The following is a 12,346-nucleotide window of genomic DNA, read 5'->3' on the forward strand; positions in this document are numbered from 1 at the left end:
TATTTTTACACACAATATTTCAAAACATTGTATTTGAAAAAGCAGCATTTTTAAACACATTTTCATCCAAATAAAGTGTTAGCATAATTTGATGTAAAAAAAAAAATTAGTACACAAAATTCAAATGCAGAAAATTCAGTGAAAGATTAAAAACATTTTTGTGATAAAAAACACAAATTTACCTCCATAGAAGTGGGTTTTGAGTTTTGAAGCACCAAATATTTCTGCATGGAATTTTTTTTTTTACACTTAATTTTTACACACTGCATTTGAACAAACTGACATGTTCGAATTCGTCTACATTTTTTTTTCAATGAAACTAAAATTCAAGCATGAAAAATTTCAGTGTCAAAATTTTTTTTTTGGAACAAAGGCACAAATCCACCTCCATACAATCTCGCTTGCCTTGACTGTCGCCATGGAGACACGTTTGTTTGTCTACGCCGAGGCCCCGCCGCCTTTGGGTGTGTCTCCGTGCTGATAAACCCCGCCTCCCCGACCAAACAAAAAAGATGCACGTGGCCCCAAACATTTCCTGCTCAGGCAAAATCAGACAGCAAGCAGAAATGGAAACCAAAAAGAGAAAAAGATGACTTGTGTTTTGACCTTTGAATGAAAACGTGGATTTTTCCCGACGACGGCGAGTGCAGTGCACCACCGCATGCTTCACACACACACTCTTATCTGTGTGTGTGTGTGTGTGTCAAACATTCCCATGGTCCCGTCAGAATGCAAATAAATAAATACACCCTGGATGGCAGACTAGTGATGCAAACCTCGAAAAGAACAAACGATGACAAAGGAAGGAAATAATCCGTCTTAAAAAAAAAAAAAAAAAGAGCGACATTCATTCCACTCTCTTAAAAGGCGAGCAGGTTGCGTTTGTGAGTGGTTGGAAAGTGGGGGGGGTGCTTTAGGGGGGTGCAGTCCAAACCTTGCAGGCCACCCTATGCGGGCACTTCTTGCCAAGGCCCAGGGGAGGGGAGATAACTCGCAATAAACTGTACATATCCTTATAATGTATGCGCCCGCTGCAAGAAAGACACAAGGGAGGTTAGGAGGAGGTCACGGGAGGAGAGAACACAACAGCTGGAGAAGGGCGAGAGAGAGAGAGAGGGAGAGAGAGAGAGAGATGCCTTCCTCGCATGCACAAAGAGGACAGGAGGAAGAGGAGTGTCGGGCTGCAAGAAAAAAAACATCCGGAAGACGGAAGTCAGGGGTGTCTAAAGTGCGCCACGTTCTGAAAATACTATTAAAAAAGGATAAAAAGTTGCAATGTTGACTCTGATAACACACAAGATGTTTTTCCACCCCCCAGAAAATCATGAATTGAAATCAATGGTGTCGTGAATTATCGGCATATTTAAGTCGCCAATTAAGTCACATTAAAAATTCCACTAATTTTGGGGAAAATATTGAATATTTTATGGGGTTTGACGTAATAAAATGATAAAAAAACAAATACAAAAAAAAACAACATAAAAAAATAATAACTTGTAATGGACATATGGATCTGAAATTGATCTAAAGAGTTAAGTGTTGGAAGTTTAAAAAATAAACAAAAACAGAAATAAAATGCATGACTTATTTTTAACACATTTGTAAGTGGGGCTCTTTTGGGGAAAAAAAGTAATTGCTGAAAAAATAATAATGAATTAAAATCAATGGTGTCATAATTATTGGCATATTTAAGTCTCCCATTACTTCACATTAAAAATTCCACTAATTTTGGGGGAAAGTATTGCATATTTAATGGGTTTCCCATAATAAAATAATGTATACTTTGACAAAAAGGGCATAAAAAAACAAATATAAAAACAAAAACCCATAAATAAATAATAACTTGTAATGGATGTATGGATCTGAAATGGATTTAAAAACTTAAGTGTTAGAGGTTAAAAATAAATAAATAAAACAGTCATTGCTGAAAAAATAATAATGAATTAAAATCAACGGTGTCATGAATTATTGGCATATTTAAGTCTCCAATTACTTCACATTAAAAATTCCACTAATTTTGGGGAAAATATTGAATATTTTATGGGCTTAGACGTAATAAAATGAAAAAGGGCATTAAAAAAAACAAATACAAAACGGACCCTATAAAATAATGGACGTATGGATCTGAAATTGATCGAAAGACTTAAGTGTTGGAAGTAAAAAAACAACAACAACAACAAAAAAACATAAAATGCATGACTTATTTTTAACACATTTATAAGTGGGGCTCTTTTGGGGGAAAACAGTCATTGTTGAAAAAATAATAATGAATTAAAATCAATGGTGTCATAAATTATTGGCATATTTAAGTCTCCAATTACTTCACATTAAAAAATCCACTAATTTTGGGGGAAAGTATTGCTAATTGTATGGGTTTCATGTAATAAAATGATAAATAGCATAAAAAAATAAAATAAATAAAAACCATGAAAAATAATAATTACTTGTAATGGACGTATGGATCTGAAATTGATCTAAAGACTTAAGTGTTGGAAGATTAAAAAAAAACTTACTCAAATAAAACGTATAACTTATTTTTAACACATTTATAAGTGGGGCTCTTTTGGGGGAAAACAGTCATTGCTGAAAAAATAATAATGAATTAAAGTCAACGGTGTCATAAATTATTGGCATATTTAAGTCTCCCATTACGTCACATTAAAAAATCCACTAATTTTGGGGGAAAATATTGCATATTTTATGGTTTTCACGTAATAAAATAATGTCTACTTTGACAAAAATGGCATAAAAAAACCAATATAAAAAAAAAAAACATAAATAAATAATAACTTGTAATGGATGTATGGATCTGAAATGGATTTAAAAACTTAAGTGTTAGAGGTTAAAAATAAATAAATAAAACAGTCATTGCTGAAAAAATAATAATGAATTAAAATCAATGGTGTCATAAATTATTGGCATATTTAAGTCTCCAATTACTTCACATTAAAAAATCCACTAATTTTGGGGGAAAATATTGCATATTTATGGGTTTCACGTAATAAAATGATAAAAAAAACAAATACAAAAAAAAACCCCATAAAATAATAATAACTTGTAATGGAGGTATGGATCTGAAATTGATCTAAAGACTTAAGTGTTGGAAGTTTAAAAAATATGCAAACACAGAAATAAAATGCATGACTTATTTTTAACACATTTATAAGTGGGGCTCTTTTGGGGAAAAACAGTCATTGCTGAAAAAAATAATAATCAATGGTGTCATAAATTATTGGCATATTTAAGTCTCCAATTACTTCACATTAAAAAATCCACTAATTTTGGGGAAAATATTAAATATTTTATGGGTTTCACTTAATAAAATGATGTCTACGTTGTCAAAAAGGGCATAAAAAAACAAATATAAAAAAAATCCATAAAAAAATAATAACTTGTAATGGACGTATGGATCTGAAATTGATCTAAACACTTAAGTGTTGGAAGTAAAAAAAACAACAACAAACAAAAAAACACAAATAAAATGAAACAGTCATTGATGAAAAAATAATAATGAATTAAAGTAGCTGAGATAGGCGCCAGCGCCCCCCGCGACCCCGAACGGGAATAAGCGGCAGAAAATGGATGGATGGATGGGTTTTGTGAATTATTGGCATATTTAAGTCTCCAATTACTTCACATTAAAAATTCCACAAATTTTGGGGAAAATAATGCATATTTTATGGGTTTCACGTAATAAAATGATAGATAGCATAAAAAAATAAAATAAAAAAAAAACATAAAAAATAATAATTACTTGTAATGGACGTATGGATCTGAAATTGATCGAAAGACTTAAGTGTTGGAAGTTTAAAAAACAAAAAAACACAGAAATAAAATGCATGACTTATTTTTAACACATTTATAAGTGGGGCTCTTTTGGGGAAAAACTGTCATTGCTGAAAAAATAATAATGAATTAAAATCAATGGTGTCATAAATTATTGGCATATTTAAGTCTCCAATTACGTCACATTAAAAAATCCACAAATTTTGGGGGAAAATATTGCATATATTATGGTTTTCACGTAATAAAATAATAAAGGGCATAAAAAAAACAAATACAAAAAAACCCCCATAAAAAATAATACTAATTTGTAATGGACGTATGGATCTGAAATTGATCTAAAGACTTAAGTGTTGGAGGTAAAAAAACAAAAAAAAATCACATACAAATAAAATGTCTGACTTATTTTTAACACATTTATAAGTGGGGCCCTTTTGGGGGAAAAACAGTCATTGCTGAAAAAATAATGAAATAAAAATCAATGGTGTCATAAATTGTTGACATAAAAGTCTCCGATTACTTAACATCAAATATTCTACTCATTTTGGGGAAAATATTGCATATCTTATGGGTTTCACTTAATAAAATGATGTCTACTTTGTCAAAAAGGGCATAAAAAACAAATAAATTAAAAAAAACAATTTAAAAAATGACAACTTTTAATAGACGTATGGGTCTGAAATTGATCTAAAGACTTAAGTGTTGGAAGTTAAAAAAAACAAAAAAAAAAAACATAAATGAAATAAAACAGTCATTGCTGAAAAAATAATAATAATGGTGTCATAAATTATTGGCATATTTAAGTCTCCTATTACTTCACATTAAAAACCCACTAATTTTGTGGGAAAATATTGCATATTTTATGGGTTTCACGTAATAAAATGATGTCTACTTTAACAAAAAGGGCATAAAAAAACAAATAGAAAAAAAACCCCATGAATAAATAATAACTTGTAATGGACGTATGGATTTGAAATTACTATAAAGACTTGAGTGTTGGAAATTAAAAAACAAAACACATATAAAATAAAAAGCGCATTGCTGAAAAAATAATAATGAATTAAAATCAATGGTGTCATAAATTATTGGCATATTTAAGTCTCCAATTACGTCACATTAAAAATTCTACTAATTTTGGGGAAAATATTGAATATTATATGGAGGTTGAGGTAATAAAATGATAAAGGGCATAAAAAAACAAATACAAAACAAACCCTATAAAATAATGGACGTATGGATCTGAAATTGATTGAAAGACTTAAGTGTTGGAAGTAAAAAACAACAACAACAACAAAAAACACATAAAATGTATGACTTATTTTTAACACATTTATAAGTGGGGCTCTTTTGGGGAAGAACAGTCATTGCTGAAAAAAAAATAATGAATTAAAATCAATGGTGTCATGAATTATTGGCATATTTAAGTCTCCAATTACTTCACATTAAAAATCCCACTAATTTGGAGGAAAATATTGCATATTTTATGGGTTTGATGTAATAAAATTATGTCTACTTTAACAACAAGGGCATAAAAAAAACAAATAGAAAAAAAACCCATAAATACATAAAAACTTATAATGGACGTATGGATCTGAAATGGATTTAAAGACTTAAGTGTTCGAAGTTGAAGAAAAAAATAATAATAAAATAAAACAGTCATTGCTGAAAAAATAATAATGAATTAAAATCAATGGTGTCATAAATTATTGGCATATTTAAGTCTTCAATTATTTCACATTAAAAAATACACTAATTTTGGAGGAAAATATTGCATATTTTATGGGTTTCACGTAATAAAATGATGTCTACTTTAACAAAAAGGGCATAAAAAAAAAAACAAATAGAAAAAAAACCCCATGAATAAATAATAACTTGTAATGGACGTATGGATCTGAAATGGATTTAAAGACTTAAGTGTTAGAAGTTGAAAAAAAATAAAAAAATAAAATAAAACAGTCATTGCTGAAAAAATAATAATGAATTAAAATCAATGGTGTCATAAATTATTGGCATATTTAAGTCTCCAATTACTTCACATTAAAAAATACACTAATTTTGGAGGAAAATATTGCATATTTTATGGGTTTCACGTAATAAAATGATGTCTACTTTAACAAAAAGGGCATTAAAAAAAAAAAACAAATAGAAAAAAACCCCCATAAATAAATAATAACTTGTAATGGACGTATGGATCTGAAATGGATTTAAAGACTTAAGTGTTAGAAGTTAAAAAAGATAAAAAATAAAAAAATAAAACAGTCATTGCTGAAAAAATAATAATGAATTAAAATCAATGGTGTCATGAATTATTGGCATATTTAAGTCTCCACTTACTTCACATTAAAAAAAATCCACTATTTTGGGGGAAAATATTGCATATTTTGTGGGTTTGATGTAATAAAATTATGTCTACTTTGACAAAAAAGGGCATAAAAAAAAACCAACAAAAAAACATAAAAAAGTAATAACTTGTAATGGACGTATGGATCTGAAATTGATCTGAACACTTAAATATCGGAAGTTTAAAAAACAACAACAACAACACACAAATAAAATGTATGACTTATTTTTAACACACATATACATATATACATATATATACATACATACATACATATATGTATACATACATATATCTATATATACATATATACTGTACATATATGTACAAACGTATACATATATGTATATATGTGTGTGTACATATGTATATGTACATATATATGTATATTATTGTATATATGTATATACATATATACACACATACATATATATTTTTACTTTATATTGACAGATAGACCTGAAGTGGATCAAGAGATTTGAGTAACTACAAAAAAAAACAAAGGGCCACTTCCTTTGATGTGGCCTGCAAAAGGCTGGAAATATTTATCCATCCATAACGGACATACTGGCCAAATGTGTTTCTCCTGCCAATGCAGGGGTGGGCAACCCGCGGCTCCGGAGCCGTATGCGTCTCTTTAGCGCCGTCCTAGTGGCTCTCTGGAGCTTTTTCAAAAATATATGAGAAATGGAAATGATGAGGGGAAAACATTTTTTTGTTTTAATTTGCTTTCTGTAGGAGGACAAACATGACACAAACCTCGCTAATTGCTATAAAGCACACCGTTTATTATAAACATGCTTCACTGATTCGAGTATTTGGCGAGCGCCGTTTTGTCCTACTAATTTTGTTGGTCCTTGAACTCACCGTAGTTTGTTTACATGCATAACTTTCTCCGACTTCCTAAGACGTGATTTATGCCACTACTTTTTTTGTCTCATTTTGTCCACCAAACTTATAACTTTGCGCATGAATGCACAAAGGTGAGTTTTGTTGATGTTATTGACTTGTGTGGAGTGAGCTAATCAGACATATTTGGTCACTTTATGACTGTAAGCTAATCCATGCTAACATGCTATTTAGGCTAGCTATATGTACATATTGCATCATTATGCCTCATTTGTAGCTATATTTGAGCTCATTTAGTTTCCTTTAAGTCCTCATAATTCAATTTATATCTCATGACACACTATCTGTATGTAATATGGCTTTTAATTTTTTGCGGCTCCAGACAGATTTGTTTTGGTATTTTTGGTCCAATATGGCTCTTTCATCATTTTGGGTTGCCGACCCCTGTGCCAATGTAATAAAATAAAAATGAATATTTCTAATTCTCTGCTTGTCAACTTGACTTCTGATATCACACGGCAAGCTGTCCATCAATCTGTGAGTAAAAAGTAGAATAATCCGAGACAACGGGGAAGGTAAACAAAGCTGTTGTACGCTTAATATTCCACAAGGGCCGATATAATTGGAATGTGGCCCTCGATAAAAAGGTGTTTGAACCCTCTGACATAAAAGAAAAGAAACTTCAGATCTTTGAGTATTGGCCGATACCAGGAATTATTCCACACGATATCAGCAGGGACCACAGTACATTGTTTTATTTTTTTCGGTGGAATGTTGGAACAGGTTTTTTTTTTTAAAAGGTCGCTTTGAAAAAACACTAAACTTATGACGGACTTACGCTGTCTTTAAGTGGGGTGGTATTTTACCACGATAATTCATGAATGGAAGCAGTGAGTTGAATCGTGCGGACACGTTTGTTACTGGATACTTTCTAACATGCCTTGGAGACTTTGCAACATGTATGTTTTGCTGGTGTGTGAAAAATACATTTTATTTTTCCAAAACTGGCAGCTCACTCGCTGGTTTATTACTGTAAAATGTACAGTGGTCCCTACAGCATAATACTGTGAAGGGAAAAACAACACCAATTTTTTTTTATGGTAAAATTCTGGCGACTGAAATAAGAGTTATTTTTTACCACGCCGTGAAGTTGTAAATTTACAATAAAAAAGGTATATATATATATATATGTATGTATATATATATATATATATATATATATATATATACACATACATATATATATATATTTATATATATATATATATATATACAGGTATGTGTGTATATAAGTGTGTGTGCGTAAATAGGTGAGTGTATCGGTGTGTGTATGTATAGGTTTGTGTATACAAGTGTGTGTGTATATATAGTAATGTGTATAAGTGTGTGTATAGATGTGTATATATAAGTGTGTGTATGTGTATAGGTGTGCGTATAGGTGTGTGTATATATAAGTGTGTGTGCGTGTAGGTGTGTGTGTTTGTATAGTTGTGTGCATAGATTTATGTATACAAGTGTGTGTTTGTGTATATAGTTGTGTGTATAAGTGTGTGCATAGATGTGTGTATATATATATATATATATATATATATATATATATATATATATGTGTGTGTGTGTGTGTGTATGTATAATTGTACATACATAAGTGTGTGTGGATGCATAGTTGTGTGTATATACATAAGTGTGTGTGTGTGTATATATAATTGTATATACATAAGTGTGTGTGGATGCATAGTTGTGTGTATATACATAAGTGTGTGTGTGTGTGTGTGTGTATAGGCGTGTGTATATATAATTGTATATACATAAGTGTGTGTGGATGCATAGTTGTGTGTATATACATAAGTGTGTGTGTGTGTGTATATATAATTGTATATACATAAGTGTGTGTGTGTGGATGCATAGTTGTGTGTATATACATAAGTGTGTGTGTATATATATAAGTGTGTGTGTGTGTGTATATATAATTGTATGTGTGTATATATATATGCGTGTCTATATATATATATATATATATATATATATATATATGTGTCTATAGGTGTGTGTATGTATAATTGTACATACATAAGTGTGTGTGGATGCATAGTTGTGTGTATATACATAAGTGTGTGTGTGGATGCATAGTTGTGTGTATATACATAAGTGTGTGTATGTATAGGCGTCTGTATATATAATTGTATATACATAAGTGTGTGTGTGTGTATATAGGTGTTTAAGTGTACATAGGTGAGTGTATAGGTGTGTATATATATATATATATATACATATGTGTGTGTGCATTAGTGTGTGTGTGTACGTACATAGGTGTGTGTGTATCTGTGTGTGTGTACATAGGTTATATAGGTGTGTACAAATGTACGTGAATAAGTGTATATATATATATATATGTGTATATATATATATATATATATATATATATATATATATATATATATATATATATATATATAGGTATGTGTGTATATGAGTGTGTGTGTGTGTAAAGATGTGTGATTATATAGGTATGAGGATACATAAGAGTATGAGTGTACATAAGTGTGCATGTGTACATAGGTGAGTGTATAGGTGTGTGTGTGTGTGTATCGGTGTGTGTACATAGGTTGTATATACATAAGTGTGTGTGTGTGTGGATACATAGTTGTGTGTATATACATAAGTGTGTGTGTGTGTATAGGCGTGTGTATAGGTGGGTGTATATATATATATATATAGGGGTGTGTGTGTGTGTGTGTGTGTGTGTGTGTGTGTGTGTGTGTGCGTGCGCCACACTCACCAGGCGGCAGGGTCGTACTCGGCCCATATCCTTACGTACTCGTCCAGGTGATGCGGCCCCAGGATGGAAGAGTCTCTGGTCAGGTACTCAAAGTTGTCCATGATGACGGCCACAAACAGGTTGAGCATCTGCACACAGCGACGGCAGACATCAGCAACACACGGATGTCCTTGGATCCGTCCAAACAGTTATTTTTGTTCTTGGTCTTCTTCCCATAATGGAAGTGGCCGTTCTCTTTCCACCAATCAGAGCCGAGCTTCACCTCTCCAGCTCTGACTCTGATGGAGGTGGGATTGATGGCTCTTTGAAGTTTCGTTTTAAAAGAGCCGTTCAAAAGATTCGTTGAGGAAGGCCACACCTGTAGTTCTGGAAGACTCACCAGGAAGGAGCAGAGGAAGATGAAGGAGACAAAGTAAGTGTAGGCGAAGGTGCTGCCACATTCGGGCTCTGTGTTCCCCGAAGCCGGGTCGCACTCTTTCCCGCCCAGACAGGACAGCATGATGTCATGCCAAGCCTCGCCCGTGGCGCTCCTGCGTTGGCGACAGGCGGCACGTTATTACTTCTGCACACGTCAGCTGACAGAAGGGCCGTTCCGGTCTCACTCACCGGAAGAGCAGCATGAGAGCCATGATGAAGGTGCGGAAGTTGTTGTGGTGGGTGATGGCGCTGCCCTCCTGGTTCAGAGCCAGGTTGCCAAACAGCTGCACACAAAAGAAACAAATCTATAGACTTTACCTACTCAGTGGCCGAGTGGTTAGGACGTGAGTTCAAATCCCGGCCGAGTCATACCGAAGACTATAAAAAAATGGGAACCATTACCTCCCACTCAGCATTAAGGGTTGGAATTGGGGGTTAAATCACCATAAATGATTCCTGGGCGCGTCACCGCTGCTGCTCACTGCTCCCCTCACCTCCCAGGGGGTGTCAAGGGTGATGCAGAGAATAATTTCGCCACATCTCGTATGTGTGTGACAATCATTGGTACTTTACCTTTAATATTATAAATAAAAGGTGACATTACACATTTTCCAAGACTTAACGTGTAATATTACTAGGAATTCATCATTATTTTATGTGAATAAAATCGCATTACTTAAGTTAAAATTGTTTTCTATTACAAGAAAAGAATGTGTTTTTTTTCCAAGAATTAAGCTGCAAAATTGTCCAACTTAATGTCATCATTTTGGACGGAACAAAAAAATTGGGGAGGACTCTTCAATCAGTTATTTATTACCGAAGTAATAAATAAGGTTATTTATTACTTGTCTTGTTCTGTATATTGTACAGTATTTTGTATTTCTATAGTGTTTTGTAAATTGTACAGGATTGCTTATTATTTTTATTGGTTAGTAGTAGGCCCTGCGATGAGGTGGCGACTTGTCCAGAGTGTACCCCGCCTTCCGCACGATTGTAGCTGAGATAGGCGCCAGCGCCCCCCGTGACCCCGAAAGGGAATAAGTGGTAGAAAATGGATGGGATGGATGGATGGGTTAGTAGTAGGGCTGTGAATCTTTGGGTGTCCCACGATTCGATTCAATATCGATTCTTGGGGTCACGATTCGATAATATCTATTTTTTTTATTCAATTCGATTCAAAAACGATATTTCTCCGATTCGAAACGATTCTGTATTCATTCAATACATAGGATATCAGCAGGATCCACCCCAGTCTGCTGACATGCGAGCAGAGTAGTAGATTTTTGTAAAAAGCTTTTTTAATTGTAAAGGACAGTTTTATCAACTGATTGCAATAATGTAAATTTGTTTTAACTATTAAAGGAACCAAAAATGACTTATTTTATCTTTGTGAAAACATTGGACACAGTGTGTTGTCAAGCTTATGAGATGCCATGCAAGTGTAAGCCACTGTGACACTTTTTTATTATTTTTATAAATGTCTAATGATAATGTCAATGAGGGATTTTTAATCACTGCTATGCTGAAATTATAACTAATATTGATACTGTTGTTGATAATATTCATTTTTGTTTCATTACTTTTGGTTTGTTCTGTGTCGTGTTTGTGTCTGTATTGCAGTTCTGAGTGTTGCTGGGTCAGGTTCGGTTTTGGAATCGGATTGCATTGTTATGGTATTGCTGTGTAGTGTTTTGTTGGATTGATTAAAACAAACAAAAAAAAGAGAATCGATTCTGAATCGCACAACGTAAACGATTCGATTCGTATTCAAATCGATTTTTTTCCCACACCCCTAGTAAGTAGTCTGTTTTTTTCCTTTATTACCTCTTGTGTTATTTATTTTACCACATATTTGTTCCCACTACCGCACATTAAAGGGGAACATTATCACAATTTCAAAAGGGTTAAAAACAATAAAAATCAGTTCCCAGTGGCTTGTTGTAATTTTTTTCAAAATTTTACCGGTCTCCGAATATCCCTAAAAAAACCTTTAAAGTGTTTGATTTCCGCTATTTGCGATGCGACTATCCATTTCCCTGTGACGTCACACAGTGCTGCCAATGTAAACAAACAATGGCGAATAGCACAGCAAGATATAGCGACATTAGCTTGGATTCAGACTCGGATTTCAGCGACTTAAGCGATTCAACAGATCACGCATGTATTGAAACGGATGG

At 32.9% G+C, this 12,346-nt stretch overlaps 1 protein-coding gene across 9 annotated transcripts in view; it reads right to left on the reverse strand.

Moving 5' to 3' along the window:
- Positions 1-12,346, reverse strand: part of cacna1ab (calcium channel, voltage-dependent, P/Q type, alpha 1A subunit, b) — a 252,875-nt gene that overhangs the window by 60,123 nt on the left and 180,406 nt on the right. For all 9 annotated transcript variants that reach the window (XM_061914721.1, XM_061914716.1, XM_061914731.1 and 6 more), the window contains exons 35-38: positions 10,359-10,453; positions 10,132-10,282; positions 9,753-9,880; positions 935-1,031 (exon numbers count right to left, since the gene is read on the reverse strand). In XM_061914721.1, coding sequence (XP_061770705.1) covers positions 935-1,031; positions 9,753-9,880; positions 10,132-10,282; positions 10,359-10,453 — 471 coding nt within the window. The remainder of the gene's footprint in view (positions 1-934; positions 1,032-9,752; positions 9,881-10,131; positions 10,283-10,358; positions 10,454-12,346) is intronic.

The sequence above is a fragment of the Nerophis ophidion genome, linkage group LG01 (genome assembly GCF_033978795.1).
Source record: "Nerophis ophidion isolate RoL-2023_Sa linkage group LG01, RoL_Noph_v1.0, whole genome shotgun sequence".
In the NCBI taxonomy this organism is placed as follows: domain Eukaryota; kingdom Metazoa; phylum Chordata; class Actinopteri; order Syngnathiformes; family Syngnathidae; genus Nerophis; species Nerophis ophidion.